The 16900-nt window shown below is 39.2% G+C and overlaps 1 protein-coding gene across 1 annotated transcript; it reads left to right on the top strand.

Annotated features, from left to right (window-relative positions):
* The first annotated feature begins 4513 nt into the window (after positions 1-4513).
* Positions 4514-5251, top strand: LOC115925531. Its single transcript, XM_030989605.1, has one exon. It carries the CDS (start codon positions 4514-4516, stop codon positions 5249-5251), a length of 738 nt encoding a protein of 245 aa, XP_030845465.1.
* Positions 5252-16900: the final 11649 nt, after the last annotated feature.

Raw genomic sequence — 16900 nt, 5'->3', positions numbered from 1 at the left:
GCGATATATTCCCTTTAAAGATATTTAGACCTTTGGTGTGTACAAGAGACATTACTGGAGTACAGGCAGGACCTAACGTTGGTGAACATTGGCCAACAATTTAGGATCTGATATCGTGTACACAGAAAACAGCTAGAGTTAACCCTTTGTATACGGGAGCCGAGTAGTCCCTGTATTAGGCCTACGGTAATTAGATAATTCAGAAGTCAACGGGTTAACGTAAAGAAATTTCTTTAAAACTGCTGATATATGGGACATTTTAACCCGTATTTTTATAATGCGAACTACATTGATCGGATTTCTTGGAACATTCATCTTCTTGACAACGGGGAAATATTGCAATGGAAATTCAGGTAGGCTAATTAGCTTTTTTTATTGGCAGAATTACATCACTTTTCCTTTCAAAACACAGAGGAAACAGTCAAGAAAAATTAGATCGCTTTTCATAAAAAACACAGAAATGATAGTGAGGAAAATACGTAATGGCAGGTTTGTTTATACCTATACTGACTGTAGATTGCTATTTGAATTAAATATACATGTTCAGGTTCCATTTAATGAAAATAACGAATATTTTGATTAAAAGTGATTTTGTAGAGAATGTTGGTGATCTATGTTTACACATACTCATGTATTTTAATGCCTAGGGCCCCGGTCAATCGCAAATTTGCACTCTCCCATCCGTTATGTACATAGTTGCGATTAATCGCAACTGTTTATCAGAAGGGGCCCATATCCAGAGCCATCTATACACAGAGTTTGGCCAACCACATTAGGGACTTTTAGATTGAGTGGACGAGAACACGACAAATGCCGACTGATCATGCGTGTCAACGTACTCAACTGCCCATGTTGACTACAATTAGAAATCTTTTAGATTGCACCCGACGATATACATGCATGCAGGAAGTAACCCTATGAATATGACGGACAAAGAAAGAGGACAAAATATACAGTTCCTCATTCTACCCTCAACAATAGGCCATTTTCGTAATGTAACCAAATGTAATGCATACATCTTTGTGAAGTGCTTCAATACAAATTATTTCATTCACCTGATAAGAATAATAGTATTTCAATAGACAGAATCAAAACTGCATGCATTAGTTGTTGTCAGGTTGGACAAGCATTATAATTAACAACATTTGTATAGCGCTTATCACAAAATATGTCTCTAAGCGCTTAAGAAAAATAGAAAGAGAAGGAATTACAGCCAAATATTAAGTTATACATAATAGATAGTGGATAATCGAGGGGGCTGCATATGCAAATGAAAAAGGCTATTTAACAAAAAAGTAGGTTTTTAACATGGATTTGAATTTGTCTGTTGAATCTGCTTGTTTTATACATTGAGGTAAATTGTTCCAGAGTTGAGGGGATGCTGCATAAAAAGTTCGGGAACCATAAGACTGGGTATTGGTGGCAGGAACTATTAAGAGTGATTTCTTGTTTGAGCGCAGGTTGCGGGAGGGTAAGTATTCTGATATCAGCCTTTGAAGGTAGACTGGAGCTGTTTTGTCAAACATTGGAAAGTCAGCAATAGGATCTTAAAATCAATTCGTTCCCGGACTCTTAGCATGTGAAGCTCCCTAAACAGTGGAGTGATGGCTTGACCTACCTAGCAACACTTACCAACACTTACACAAATTGTCGGTGAACATGATATTAGTCGGTGAAAACTACCGACTAATTGTTTCATGAAACGCCCCCCCCCCCCCTGTTCTACACATTTGTACATAATAGCAGGGAAGGGATACTCCTTTGTCTACCCGAGGAACTGTTTATTTTATGTGCACGCGGCATATACTACTATAGTCCAGGCATAATTTGATATGACCTCCCACTAATTGCAACAGAAAATGTCTCGACTGTTTTGTGCTCTTGGAGGTGTCCATTATAACATATCAAAAGTCTTAAGGAATCCGGGTGGGGGAAAGTGCCATGGCAGCCATTTTTTCAAAATGGCCGCCATGTATAACTAATATTGTACAATTCTGGGGATTTCTTTTTAACAGCACCTCATTTTACCATGCATAAGGTGTCATATGAAAGACAATTACATTTCCTACAAGATGATACCTCATTCATTGGGTTTTGGGATGATTTGCTTAACAATTTTGAGCCAAAAGTGTGATTTTTTTACCGTTTTTTTCAAAAATGTGAATTGCGCCAAAATACATATTTCTCCATATTTATTTAATTCTTATGCTAACCAACTTGAAAATTGCTAAAAGACTTTTCAGCATCTTGGTTGATATTATATCTAAATTTTAAGTCTATTACTTTTCAAATTAAAAAGTTATAGCGCTCTAAAGTTGAAACTTTGTTATGAGACAAAATGGCAAATTTGGTTGCTAAGGGCTATCTTCTCCTTAGCAACGGTAACATATTGGTGTGAAAAATAGAATATATCACGAGAAATTACTATCACCAAGCAGGTGACTACTTTTATAGGAAGTATAATGTCAAATGATGCATTTTCATCCAATTTTAATGATAAATATCGCTTAGTTCCCGTTGCTATGGTAATAATATGCCTAGCAACCGATATAAAACACATATTTTTGTTGTAAATCTAATATTTCCCATATCTCTGCTTCTAAATAACATAGAGAGTTTTGATTTTAAGTGCTAAACATACATTTCCAGAGACAAGGAATCAAATTAATTAAATTTTAATGAGCTAAACCTAGCCAAAAAGCCAAAACAGCAGCCATTTTCCAAGATGGCCGCCATAAACCTGATATTTCGCAATATCTCTGCTTCTAAATGACTTAGGGCTTTGATTTTCAGTGCTAAATATACATTTTCTGGGCCCAGAAATCCTTTGAAACACATTTCAATGAGCTAAACCTGACCAAAAAGCCGAAATGGCAGCCATTTTCCCAAATGGCTGCCATAAACCTGATAATTCCCAATATTTCTGCTTCTAAAGGCTTAGAAATTTAGTGAAAAACATACATTTTCTGGGGCTAGGAATCCAATGACACACATTTCAATCAGCTAAACCTGACTAAAAAGCATTATTCTGAGGATGTGTCAACTATATACCATGGCATGCCGTATGCCTGATGGACAACGTACATGTATAGGTCATAATTATTCAAGGACATTATCTTGTAATCCTGTGACGAAAGGAAGGATGCCAGAAACAGTCAAAGCCCGTGTCCTCCATGTGCATGACCTTCATGCTGCAGATGCAGTGTACCACTAGGTCTGCAGTGTTAACTAATGCTGTGATGTCTCATGGAACAGACATACCTGATTTCAGTTCGGAGTTTGTCTAGTATGCTGCAGACAAATGTAGACCGCAACATCTGTACCCTTTATGGTAACAATACATTCCATGGCATGGGGATGATTGCTGCCATAACCCCAGCCACCAAGACCAGCAGACCTACCCTCAGGGCGCAGGTCACCTCCATCGATATCTCCACGGTGGGACGTATTCCTATCCATCACCACAAAGAAGAGAGCCGCGGTATGACAACACTGACATACCAGAAGGTGATCAATATGAAAGCAAAGGACCCAACAGCAGACCTTGATCTCATGTGGAAGACATCCGTTATGTTCACCTCACCAAGACCGGCATGGTCTGGACTGATGCAGCTAGCTAGTGCATCATGGTGACCACCCCGGGAAATCATCGGTGATGTTTCTCCCAATGATCGACATGAATCCCAGCGATGTCACTTGCATCTATTCCACACTGAAGTTTGTGTGTGAGCATGCTTGTCGCCATGGTGTTACGCCCATCATCACCTTTGACCAACCACTATGGTGGCTAGCCCTCATGATCATCGAGACTGAGCCCACAGGAAGTGTTTTGAATGACATGCTTTTGCGCCTGGGAGGCTTTCACACATAAATGAGTTTCTTGGGAAGCAATCTATGCAGATAACGCGGTGGTACACATAATGTCAAGCAAGGCTATTGCACGAGCAATACGGGGACATCTACTTGTTGATGCAGCACTGAACGCCTTGATTTTGTCAGACGCACTTGGTATGCCACTCCCTCAACCATCTGCAGATCCACATGAAGTGGAGGAGACCAATGAGGCAACAGTGTCACCAGATGATGAGCCTATGACAAACGGAACTGGAAACGCTGATCTTGATGAACGTGTTCCCCTTTACAAGAATCTGATGGAAGGTTCTGTGTCTGCAGAGGAGTTCTGCCAAGCTGATGTTTTAAACAGAATCAAGAAGCTCCTCTGGGCCAAAACCGAATCCTTGAAGTCCTCTAGGACCGCCACACTTTGGCTACAGTACATGGAGATGGTTGACATACTACGGAAGTTTATTAGAGCAGAGCGCATTGGCAACTGGGCGTTGCACCTTGAAGCTGTGTCAGAAATGTTGCCCTACTTGGCAGCCTCTGGGCACAACCTCTACACCAAATCAATCCGCCTCTATGTGTAGCAAATGAGCAAGCTCAAGGATGAACATCCAGATGTGTACCAACGATTCAAGGAAGGGTTCCATGTTGTCAGAAGAAGTGATCGCCTATGGCTGGTCTTTCCGTAGATCTCACCATCGAACAGGTCCTAATGAGGAGTATGAAGACCAGCGGTGGCCTGACGAGAGGGCGAGGCATGGCAGAGCAACAGCGTCTCATATGGCTGCTCTCCATGCCTGCCTGTGCTGAAGTCAACAATGCTATTCAACAGCTTACAGGTGTAAACTATAACACTGGTGAACAAAACAAGGGCATGCAAAATGCTAGACAAGCACGTGACATGAAAGACACACATGCAGTTATCAGCTGTCTGAAAGAGAGAAAACCCTTCAGCTCAGATCCGAGCTTGCGCAGCATTTCGACATGGGTACATGCAACCACAAAAGTCAATGTGGATTCAGCAAAAACTGTTGGAACAGCAATCCTGACCAACATGGATGGACAAATTGCTGCTGACTACACATTCAAGAGGAAGGATCAGGCCATCACCTTGGCTTTGAAATCGGCAGTAAAGATTGATGGTGAGTCAGTACAAGTGGATCCCCAGCTGCTTTTCCAGCGACTGACAATTGCTGCGAAAGCTACAGAGGCTCTAGAGTCTGTGTTCAAATATGAGCTGTGCAGTTACCCACCAACTCTGTTTGATTCCTCACTGCTGTTCCGACAGCCACATAAGCCAGTGCTAGCAGATGCTATCAGGACACTCCTGACAAAGGATGCACCAGGAATCACAGGCCAAGTCCACTACGTGTTGGATGTTGGGACACTAGTTCAGCGCATTCCATAGGCACGTGGCTCAACATTAAAATGTATCTGCACGCAATACACAGAGTATGTCCCAAAGAAGTATGGACAGGCAGCAGTCGTGTTTGATGGATATGATGGTACATCAACAAAGGGAACAGCACACCAAAGACGTGCAAGAGGGAATGCTGGAGCAACGGTGACGTTTGATGAAGATTTGCAGGCTACAATGAAGAAGGAACAATTCCTGGCAAACAAGACAAATAAGTAGCACTTCATCAACATGTTCAGCACCAACCTAGGGGCAAAGAACTGCCAGACACATCATGCTGCAGGTGACGCTGGTCTCCTCATAGTGCAGAAAGCAGTGGAGTCTGCAGCAACCACTGATACTGTGCTGATCGGAGATGACACAGATCTACTCATCTTGCTCATCTACCACACCAACCTCGAGTCATCTGACCTGTTTTCCCAACCCGAGCCAAAGAAGAATGTGAAGAAACCGGGTGTCTGGAACATGAAGTCTGTCAAACAGCAGTTAGGCCCTGATGTTTCACAGCAAATTTTCTTCATGCACGCTCTCCTGGAATGTGATACTACTTCCCGCGTGCATGGCTTTGACAAGGGAGCTTCCCTTCACAAATTCAAAACCAGTGCGCAGTGCGCACTTCCGTTAACAATAAATTAAGCGATTGTGTTTGACAGACCGACAGCGTCCACCGATGATGTTGTAGATCGAAGCAGGAGAGAAAGCCTTGGCTTGCCTGTACAATGGGAAGCATGCAGAGTCGCTCAACGTGGTGCGACATAAGCGGTTCTGCTAGAAGGTCGCCTCCAGCATTTCTCATGTTCAACCCCAAAGTCTACCGTCCACATCAGCAGCAGCGAAACACCACAGCCTTCGTGCCTACTACCAGGCTCGGCAGTGGAAGGGCATTGCAGCTGATGAGCTACGATCAGATGACTGGCGGGAAAGCAGTGGAGGAGTCATGCTCGTACAGAATGACTTGCCACCAGCTCTAGAAGAGCTCCTCAAGATGATCCGCTGCAACTGCCAGATAGACTGCAGCAGTCTGAAGTGCACCTGCAAGAAGCAGAGCATAGAGTGCTCAGCTGCATGTGGCAACTGTAGAGGGTCAGCATGTACGAACTCAACCCAAGCTGCATGTGACAGTGATGACGATGAATAAACTTTTTGAGGAAGATTGATGGATCGAAGACGGTAGTCTGAGGCTATGGTAACTACATGCAGTATTATAATAATTATGACCTATACATGAACGTTGTCCATCAGGCATACGGCATGCCATGGTATATAGTTGACACATCCTCAGAATAATGCTTTTTGGTCAGGTTTAGCTTATTGAAATGTGTGTCATTGGATTCCTAGCCCCAGAAAATGTACGTTTTGCACTATAATTCTAAGCCTTTAGAAGCAGAAATATTGGGAATTATCAGGTTTATGGCAGCCATTTGGGAAAATGGCTGCCATTTCGGCTTTTTGGTCAGGTTTAGCTCATTGAAATGTGTTTCAAAGGATTTCTGGGCCCAGAAAATGTATATTTAGCACTGAAAATCAAAGCCCTAAGTCATTTAGAAGCAGAGATATTGCGAAATATCAGGTTTATGGCGGCCATCTTGGAAAATGGCTGCCGTTTCGGATTTTTTGGCTAGGTTTAGCTCATTAAAATTTAATTAATTTGATTCCTTGTCTCTGGAAATGTATGTTTAGCACTTAAAATCAAAACTCTCTATGTTATTTAGAAGTAGATATATGGGAAATATTAGATTTACAACAAAAATATGTGTTTTATATCGGTTGCTAGGCATATTATTACAATAGCAACGGGAACTAAGCAATATTTATCCTTAAAATTGGATGAAAATGCATCATTTGACATTATACTTCCTATAAAAGTAGTCACCTGCTTTGTGATAGCAATTTCTTGTGATATATTCTATTTTTCACACCAATATATTACCGTTGCTAAGGAGAAGATAGCCCTTAGCAACCAAATTTGCCATTTTGTCTCATAACAAAGTTTCAACTTTAGAGCGCTATAACTTTTTAATTTGAAAAGTAATAGACTTGAAATTTGGATATGATATCAACCAGGATGTTGAACAGTTTTTCAGCAAGTTTCAAGTTGGTTAGCATAATAATCAAATAAATATGGAGAAATATGTATTTTGGCGCAATTCATATTTTTGAAAAAAATGGTAAAAAATCACACTTTTGGCTAAAAATTGGTAAGCAAATCATCCCAAAACCTATTGAATGAGGTATCATCTTGTAGGAAATGTAATTGTCTTTCTTATGACACCTTATTCATGGTAAAATGAGGTGCTGTTAAAAAGTGATCCCCAGAATTGTACAACAGTAGTTATACATGGCGGCCATTTTGAAAAATGGCCGCCACGGAACTTTCCCCCGCCTGGATTCCTTAAGACTTTTGATATGTTATAGAGGACATATTTCTGGGTATAAAACAGTTGACAGACTTTCTGTTGCAATTAGTGAGAGGTTGACCCCTTTTTTTTCACGAAATGCCTGGACTACTAGTACCGTACTAGATTTAGGAAAATCAAGGTTGACGCATTCTCGATAGCCGACTGAGACGACGTGACGCATGCGCAGTGCCTTAAAATGACGTCACACGTTGCAGTCAAAGCTGTCGACGTGCAAATCTAAAAGTCCCTAATATGACGACTACTGCTTCGTTAGGCAAGCACCAAACAATGTTGTGACCCAGTGAAACCAAGTTGGCCAAACTCTTTTCATAGATGGCTCTGCCATATCTCACCTATAAGTTCAGATCCAACAGAGCATTAAAGGTAATACAAAGTTTTGGGAAATTTTGAAAAATGGGTGGATAGTGATTCTTTACAATTTTGATATATTTGGATGCCCTTGTGGGTGTATTATAAGCACTAGAAAATTTAGCCCCTAGAACACTTCTGCTTTCGAGAAAAATTGAATATACAAATTTACCGGTGCTACCGGTTAATTTTGATAAATTTCAAATAGCGCCTACGGCCGTACAGTGGTAGCTGCGACCATGAAATCTCAGAATAAGTAGTTGTGATATATGATTTCCAAACGGGAATAGCAAATCAGTCGATTGTAGTCAAGAAACATTGTTTTATAGCTTAATTAATATCTTGACCTTGAGAGGGAGCTATACAACATGAAGAGTTTATTATTTACAATTTGATAACTTAAGACTCGATTTCAACCGCGACAACGATCACTGAATATTGTAGGATCACATATGCTTTCAATATGTTCCTTCGAACCAAATTCACGACCCATTACCAAAACTTTGTATTACCATCGCAGCTATTTTCTAAAAATCAAGTCGGGGACAATTTCAATACCATATTGTATGTCTGATATAAATCATGTTTTGATTCAGTAATGCATCGTTGTAATGTCCACACACTGATAATGGCGACGCGAAAGCTTGTTGCAATAAGACAGTTCATAGTTGCAGTCTGAGCATGAGCTGATAAAGGTCATTGTACACCAAATTGTGAAATACACGGAGACAAAATACTGGATACGTGCTCATGAAAGTTATGTAATCATTTTTCATTTATGCACAATCATTGCACTCCATGATACACAGCCACAGGTGGAAAGTATTCTTTGAAAAGGGGAAACAAAGGCACCTCCATCGCTGTAGGAATGATTATTTAAAATTGTACAAAGTGGGACCTCTTCATGTTTTGAAGATCTGTGGATATTCGGGGTAACTTGGGACATGTGCTAACCGTGAACTGGTCAATTCAATTCAATTCAAATGAACATTTATTTTCTTCCATTCAATTTGACAAACATATTATTTGACATCTGTTCAAACAATACAATGTATACGTAGAAACATGAATACAATTAAAGAACTTGTATTACAAGGAAGAAGGTGCGAAACCCGATAAGCAGAGCTTGTAATGGGTACGCCCGAAAAAAAATATAACAAATTCATAAAAATCAGAAATAACTGGTAGACTTTTTACTTATCATGTATTATTGGTCCAGAGTGACACCTTTAACATAATAACAATATGAAGGTACATGTACATGGCTAAAGGGAAAGTGGAGAAATAAAAAAGGTGATTTACTCAAGTACCCAAAGTGGATTTAGCTCATTTTGGAATGAAACTCTTCATATATGTATGAAATACGACCCTATTCCAAATCCAACTTCGTGGGAGACAGTGAGCATGGGATGGCAATTAATAATGCTTTTTACAATACTAAATTTCAGGGATATTAATGAATTGATTAAAAAATAAAATAAAATAAACTTAATGATGATGTTGGTGATGATGATAATGACGAGCAGGAGGAAAAGGAAAACGAGGAGGATTGTGATGAGGAAATTAATGTTGGTAATGGTTTTAGTATGATGACGATGATTTTTCTTTTACATTATTTTGTTGTCCTTGCTTGCTTAAGGCATGCCCCCCCCCCCTCCTAGGCTTTATCAAATCCTTGGCCGTCCCATTTCAGTATAATGGTCTTTTCAAATTGGATTGCAAATAAAGTAATGTAGTCCAGACTTTAACAAAGAGGATAAATGATTTATTCCTGTTCATGTCATCAGACCGGAAGAATCTCATGATTTTATTGTCTTACCTGAGAAGTGAAACTGTAAAAATGTCAAATCTTCTCCTTGGAATTTCCAAGAGATGTATATATAGACAATATCATCAGCTTGAGAAGGTTTTTTTTATAATGGCATGGCAGAGAGTATTTCTTTTCATAATCATGGTAACAAATAACTGTTTGCATGATATACGATGCTCCTTCTATCAATACGCCCATTCAACTGTCACCGTTTCGGTTTCAAGATGAGTTTTTTTTTTGTATAAAAAAAAATGTGTGAACTCATACCAGCTATAAGATGTTGCTTTGAAGTCCATTAGATTACAGTTACGGGATAATTGTACGAGAAGCATATTTCATCAGACTAGGAGACATTATAATGTTCATGTTTCCACATGAACCTTGGGCTCACTATGTATTATTTCAACTTGATCCACTGGCATTTTTGTCCCCCAACCTTTTACAACCTTTTTAAGATTTGATTTTTTTCCTTGCTTGATCAAAACCATAAACGAGTAATTTGATATAATAAACGAAATAGGCAAATAATGGGATATTCCCTCTAAGGAGATACAGACGCCACCCCCCTTCTCCCCAACTGATTGAGTGGACATAAACTTCGCAGTTTCTTGAAGCTCGCCAGAACCATTGCTGAAGCAGGGGGGCCTGACACATAATTATTAGCCGACTTTGGTGTAGAAATCCAATATTGGTGTACAGGAGCAGACTTTGGTGTATACCAAAAACACAAATACGGGATCCGATTTTGGTGTAAAGAGTTAATATTAATTGTTGACAGGTGCCGGTGTCGGTGTTCAGGGGTCAACATTAGTGTATTGAGCCCGATATTGATGTACCGTTAGCCTACTCTGTTATATATTTTGGTTGACAGGAGCCGACTTTGGTGTGTACAGGAGACATTATTGATGTAGATCTACAGAAGGCACCTTTTGGCGTGTCAAGACACATTATTGATGCACAGGAGGCGACTTTGATGTGAACAAGAAATATCATTGGGATACAAGACCTAAATTAACGTTGGTGTACATTAGCCGACAATAAGGATCTGATCTCGTATGCACATAAGGTTGCGAGTTGAATTCTTTCAAACTGCTGAAATTCAAGTCATATTTTCATAATGCAAACTACATCAATTGGATTTCTCGGAACGTTCATCTTCCTGACGATGGGCAAATATTGCAATGGAAATTCAGGTAGGCTAGTTAGCTTTTTGATAGGCAGAATTACATCACTTTTCCTTTCAAAACAGAGAGGAAACAGTCAAGAAAAAGAACTAATGGCCGGTTTCTCTTTGACTGTATACACCGACTGTAGATTGCTATTTGAAATTAATATATGTATACATATATATATGTTTACGTTCCATTTAATGAAAATAATGAATATTTTAATTGAAAGTGATTTTGTAGAGGTGATATATGAGTACCTATACGCATGTACTCAGGGCTCTGTCTATTAAAAGTTTCGATTGATCCAAATCAATCGCAAGTACAGTACTCCAATACTTGCAAAAAGGCACTTTCCTATATCTTAGGCCTAAAAAAAAGATGTTGTATTGCCCTTTAGGTGCCAAAACATGAGTCGGTCGGTCGGTAAATCTTTTTTTTTTAAGCCGACCGTAGATTTCAAGATTTTGGGGTCGGTCGCAAAGGGCAATACAACATTTGTTTTTGTAGGCCTTATATGTATATACATAGTTGCGATTAATCGCAACTGTTCATCAGAAGGGGCCCATATCTCACCTATACCGTTTATATTGCCCTAGTTAACGCCTGTTGAGAACAAACAGAGCTTTAGAAACGATTGCAGCTACTTTCGAAAAATAAAGTCACTTCATTTTGTATAACCAACCTAGATGTATACTCTTTTTTACTACACTTTCAGAGTTGTTTTCCTGTAAATTCATGAGTGGCAGTACATGCGGCATCCGGTCTTCACAGTGGGCAGCAGTGAGCGGTCATGAGCGGGACAATAATGAACAGGGTATTAAATAGTTTCTGTATTCTGTACCAAAAGCAGAATTGATGGTTTAAAAGAAATGTTTTATAGAGCCTTTAATCATTAGCTGTTATCGCACTACTATTATTATCTCACTTTAATATCTTCTTTTGTTAAAGCCAACTTAATATCAAGGTGGGCTTCTCTGCAAATTTCTTTTGTTTGAATGATATTAATTCATTTTGGTATTACATCACCGACCGTCATATTAGGTTTAATATGAAAAAATAGTATTTCGTCCTTAAATGCTTCGTATACCACGGTTTGTAATTATTTATATTTTCTTTAATTTTGTGTTTGTTTGTTTGTTTGTTATTTGTCTATAATTATAGCTTTGTATCTATTTATTTCTATTCATCAGGTTGGTATTACGTCACCTATCCGTCATACTGAGTTTCGTATGAAAACAAAATTGTCTTTCATTATTAAGTGCCTCGTCGAACACGACTCGCTTTTATTTATTTGTTTACTTACTTATTTATTCATTTATTATCGTATTCATTTGTGTGTTTGTTTTTGTTACTAGGTTGGTCTTACGTCACCGACCGCCATACTGAGTATGGTATGAAAGGGTTTAGACTCCCGCCATTAAGTGCTTCGTCTATCACGGCGAGTTTGTCGTTCTACTACAAGTTCTATGGTAACGCAAGATGTAGTATATTTGTCTCCGTGGATAAAAAATTCAGTTTCAATCAACGTCGCTCTAATTCCAGGGACTCAGCGTGGAGAAGGGCGCCCAGCGTAAACTTCTGCTGCTGCCCTCAGTGTCCAAAGGTGAGTCATCTTCTGGGGCAAATCAACTTTCGAGGGGCAGCGTTTGAGGGGAGGGGGGGGGGGGGGGGAATCCGATGAGTTTTCATAGAATAATTACCCTGATTTTTTGTTGTTGATTGTTGTTGTTGATTATATATATAAGCAGTACTCATTACTTTGTTATACATATACAATTAATATACAACCACGATACACATTTTTTATACCATCCTAATACCTATCCATCTTCGCCATAGATATTGTTTCAAGCTGTCTGCAAATTCGGCACGGGTGGTGTGGCCGTAGATGATATAATCGTTTCGGCCATCAAGTCAAGTGAGTATTTATAAAGATCCCACAGGTTGTCAAGTCTAAAATGCCCTCAAAAACAGGAAATTACTGGCTTTAATAATCTCACTCTATAGCTTTATAAAGCACCATACAAGATCATAATGGAAATTTGCTGTTGGTTTTCATCGAAAATGTTTCCTTGTATAATGCTAGTAGAGTAGTGGACACTGAACAACTGGGCCCTGTTGCATATAACTTGTTTTCGATAAAAAATGCAAAATTTATATGACAAATTCGTCCTTGTTTTCACGAAGTGACGGTAGTGAGGAAAATCGTAACGCATAGTGAATGCAATTTTTTTTCACTACCGTCACTTCGTGAAAACAGCGACGATTATTTGCTCTCAGCCTATCAAATGCCACGTTTTCAGTAGCTTATAGCAGTTTGTGTAACTTGTCACTGATTACAAGCTTAATGAAACCGGGCCCTTGTCCTCATTTCTATGATAACAATGCCTGGACATTTTGGTGTTGATTATATACATCGCAGACATTACCTCTGCATTGGCTGGTGAGACGCGTTAATACTTTTTGGTAATGAGTATGGGAGATCCCTTTATCTGCTTTCAATTTGATTAATTTCAATCTTTTTCTTCAAAGATCACCAACGGAGTCGTCTGACCATGCTCACAACACCCATGGCGGATACAGTGACACCATTCGTTCACCATCAAGCCATGACATCAACCGCAGTAGGCACAACAGCTAAGCATGCTACAGTTTTCAAAGCCCGAGTCTCGACAAGACAAAGTTACCACACACCTACTTATGATACCTTAGGTACTGAGACAGGTACCTCTGACATGACTACTTCCAGCACATCACCAAACGGATGCACCAATGGAAATACTTCAATTGGTTTAAAGAAATCTCTCGAAATATCTACTATCCCTAGACAGAGCAATAAGCCTAAGACACAGCTGGAATCTCCAAACCCCAGCGTTGCTTCAGCAGGCGATCTGCCAAGGTTCCCAAAAACGTTAAAGATTGTTTTACCTGTAATGATGATAGTTATAATGGTAATCATCTTAGGCGCAATCAAGATAGCTTTTGAAAAGAGGCGGAATGGTTCGAAGGTGCTTTCAGGTGTTGTCAACATTGCACGATCGTGCAAGGGCCTTGACGATAGAGAAGGTAGATACCCAAACCCTCTCCAAGAGGTCAAGCTGGTATCTTCTGACCAAGATAGTCAAGACCACCACTACATCCCAATGAATCCCATACAGCCAAAGGAACAATCGCCTGATGCGGAAGGGAACCCTATCGTAATCTACGAAAGTCCCGCCGATGACTCGGAGGAGTGCCAGATCCCCATGAAGCATGAACATGAATACATGAACAGTGAACAGCGCCCTCATTTATACGCGGATTGTCTTCAGTCAGACTATGATGGCGCTGGAGAGACGACCGGCTACGTGGATTACGCGGGCCTAGACGCCCTAGAGGATAACGAAGATATATACCTAAACCCACATCAGGATGTCAAGCTGAAAACGTCTGACCAAGATAGTCAAGACCACCACTACATTCCAATGAACTCCATACAGCCAAAGGAACAATCACCTGATGTGGAAGGGATCCCTATCGTAATCTACGAAAATAGTGTCAATAATTCGGAAAAGTGCCAGATCCCCATGAAGCATGAACATGAATACATGAACAGTGAACAGCGCCCTCATTTATACGCGGATTGTCTTCGGTCAGACTATGATGGCACCGCAGAGACGACCGGCTACGTGGATTACGCGGGCCTAGACGCCCTAGAGGATAAAGAAGATATATACCTAAACCCTCATCAGGATGTCAAGCTGAAAACGTCTAACCAATATAGTCAAGACCACCACTACATTCCAATGAACCCCAAACAGCCAAAAGAACAATCACCTGATGTGGAAGGGATCCCTATCGTAATCTACGAAAATAGCGCCAATAATTCGGAGAAGTGCCAGATCCCCATGAAGCATGAACAGGAATACATGAACAGTGAACAGGTAGCGCCCTAATTTCTGCGCGAATTTTCTTCGGTCGGACTATGAAGGTATACTGCAGAGACAACCGGCTATATCGGTTATGTCAGCACCGGGAGAAAACAGAAGCTTGATGTCTTCAATCTCTCTCCCATTGGCATGCCAAGTGATGACAGCGCCCTCTCGGATAACCAGTGCATTAGGGAGCATGTATAGGTCCTGTAACGACCCCAACCCTACTAACACCCCCGGGCCATAAAACCCTAGATGAAACACTGTCCTACCACATAATACAGACCTGACCAGTGTATTAAAGGGACTTGGTAACATTGTTCAGATGAGAGATAGTGGTGCTAAGGTACTGACCTCAATGCTAGATGTACAATATTATTAAAGATAATCTGAAAATTGAGTGAAAACGGACCATTATTCATGGTACAAATTGGGAAAAACTGATCTGATCGATTCCTTAATTCTCCCAACTATATTATTACAATTTAATTACATTTTAGGTAAATGGAAATCTCACAAAGCAATAAGATGGCTCTACATTTCATTCCAGACATTTAATTGTTGATAGATTTTTTATAGCCTGTTTTATGCCTTTTTTCACGGAAAAACGGTTGGGAAAATTCAAAAATGGTTGGGAGAATTTACTGTAAATCACTGTTAGAGGGTGTCTTACATCGACGCCTTCAAAGAAAACCATAGATATTTTCGTGGTTTGAGAATTTTTCAGGATTTTTTGCATGTCAGAGGGTTAGTACAGTACAAGGAATATATAGTAAGTAACATTTTATACACAAATTAAGCATTTTTTTCATCAACCTTCAACAATGTTATCAAGTCACTTTAAGGAGGGTATCCGGTATAGTTCATGTAATCATCCCAACCCTACACCCCATCGTAAGATTATTAGGATCCAAGATTCAAGATTCAAATGATTTTATTTATCATGCAAAAATATAATACAATGAATAAGTATTTTATACAAAATATACAATGAAACAAGACAAATATAATAGTAATGGCAAGAGAAAAGAGAAACTAACTAGAAGTTTGGTGTTTTAATAGTAAGAACATAAACGTATTAACCAAGACTGTTACAATGTATACATAATAAATTTTCACGCAAATAATTCTACATTTTACACTTATAAAACAAGGTAGAATGTATTTATAATACATACAATACATGTACTAAAATGATGTGTAGTACAATTAAAGTTCGTTTCTTATATTAATTACTTTCGCGTGTTTTGTTCACTATTTTAATGAGTGTATCAAACGAAACTAAATCAGAAAAAGTGCATTTTGTAACCATAAATCAATTTGTAATGACATGAAGGTTTTTCTTTCTTTTGAAATTACTTATCCATTTTCATAATTGTGCCAATTTTATAAAAACTGAAATAACCTTCATCGCAACTTAACACGTGGAGGGGTTATTAAAACAACAATTAGACGAGGCCACTTCTTCTCCTTAACGAGGAAATATCGTTTTGTATTTGTCTCATTTACTAAGTGAACCATGAAAATGATTTTTATTTCACAGACATTGCATTTCAAACTTGATTAACGTTCAAATGTGCTGATCACGATTTCAAGGAGAAATCTACCCTGATATCAAACTAGGTTTTAATAATGGCAAACATATAGCTCCGGTTGTCTCATTTTCGCTCGCTGGACGTATATAGCAGACGGCAATTGGCGGATTAGACGACACTTGGTAGTGAATTTGTATGTGAGATTGCTTCGCTAAATATCAAATACAAGAACATTTTCCATATCTTTAAACTATCATTGATATCTGATAATTAAACAGTTAGTAAAATAAACCTACCAAACTACATAATACAATGAAATACTTGACTTAAAGTAGGGGAGTTTGATGTAAATAATCGAATAGTCCATGGCGATCATGAATATTCATGTTTTTGCTTACCTCGGCAAAATGCTTGCCTTATACTAAATGGAAAAATTACGGTGGGGGG

The sequence above is a fragment of the Strongylocentrotus purpuratus genome, unplaced genomic scaffold (genome assembly GCF_000002235.5).
Source record: "Strongylocentrotus purpuratus isolate Spur 01 unplaced genomic scaffold, Spur_5.0 spur5_scaffold_18, whole genome shotgun sequence".
Taxonomy (NCBI): Eukaryota; Metazoa; Echinodermata; class Echinoidea; order Camarodonta; family Strongylocentrotidae; genus Strongylocentrotus; species Strongylocentrotus purpuratus.
Note: the sequence above shows the minus strand (reverse complement) of the source record. Positions and strands in the feature narration are given on the sequence as shown.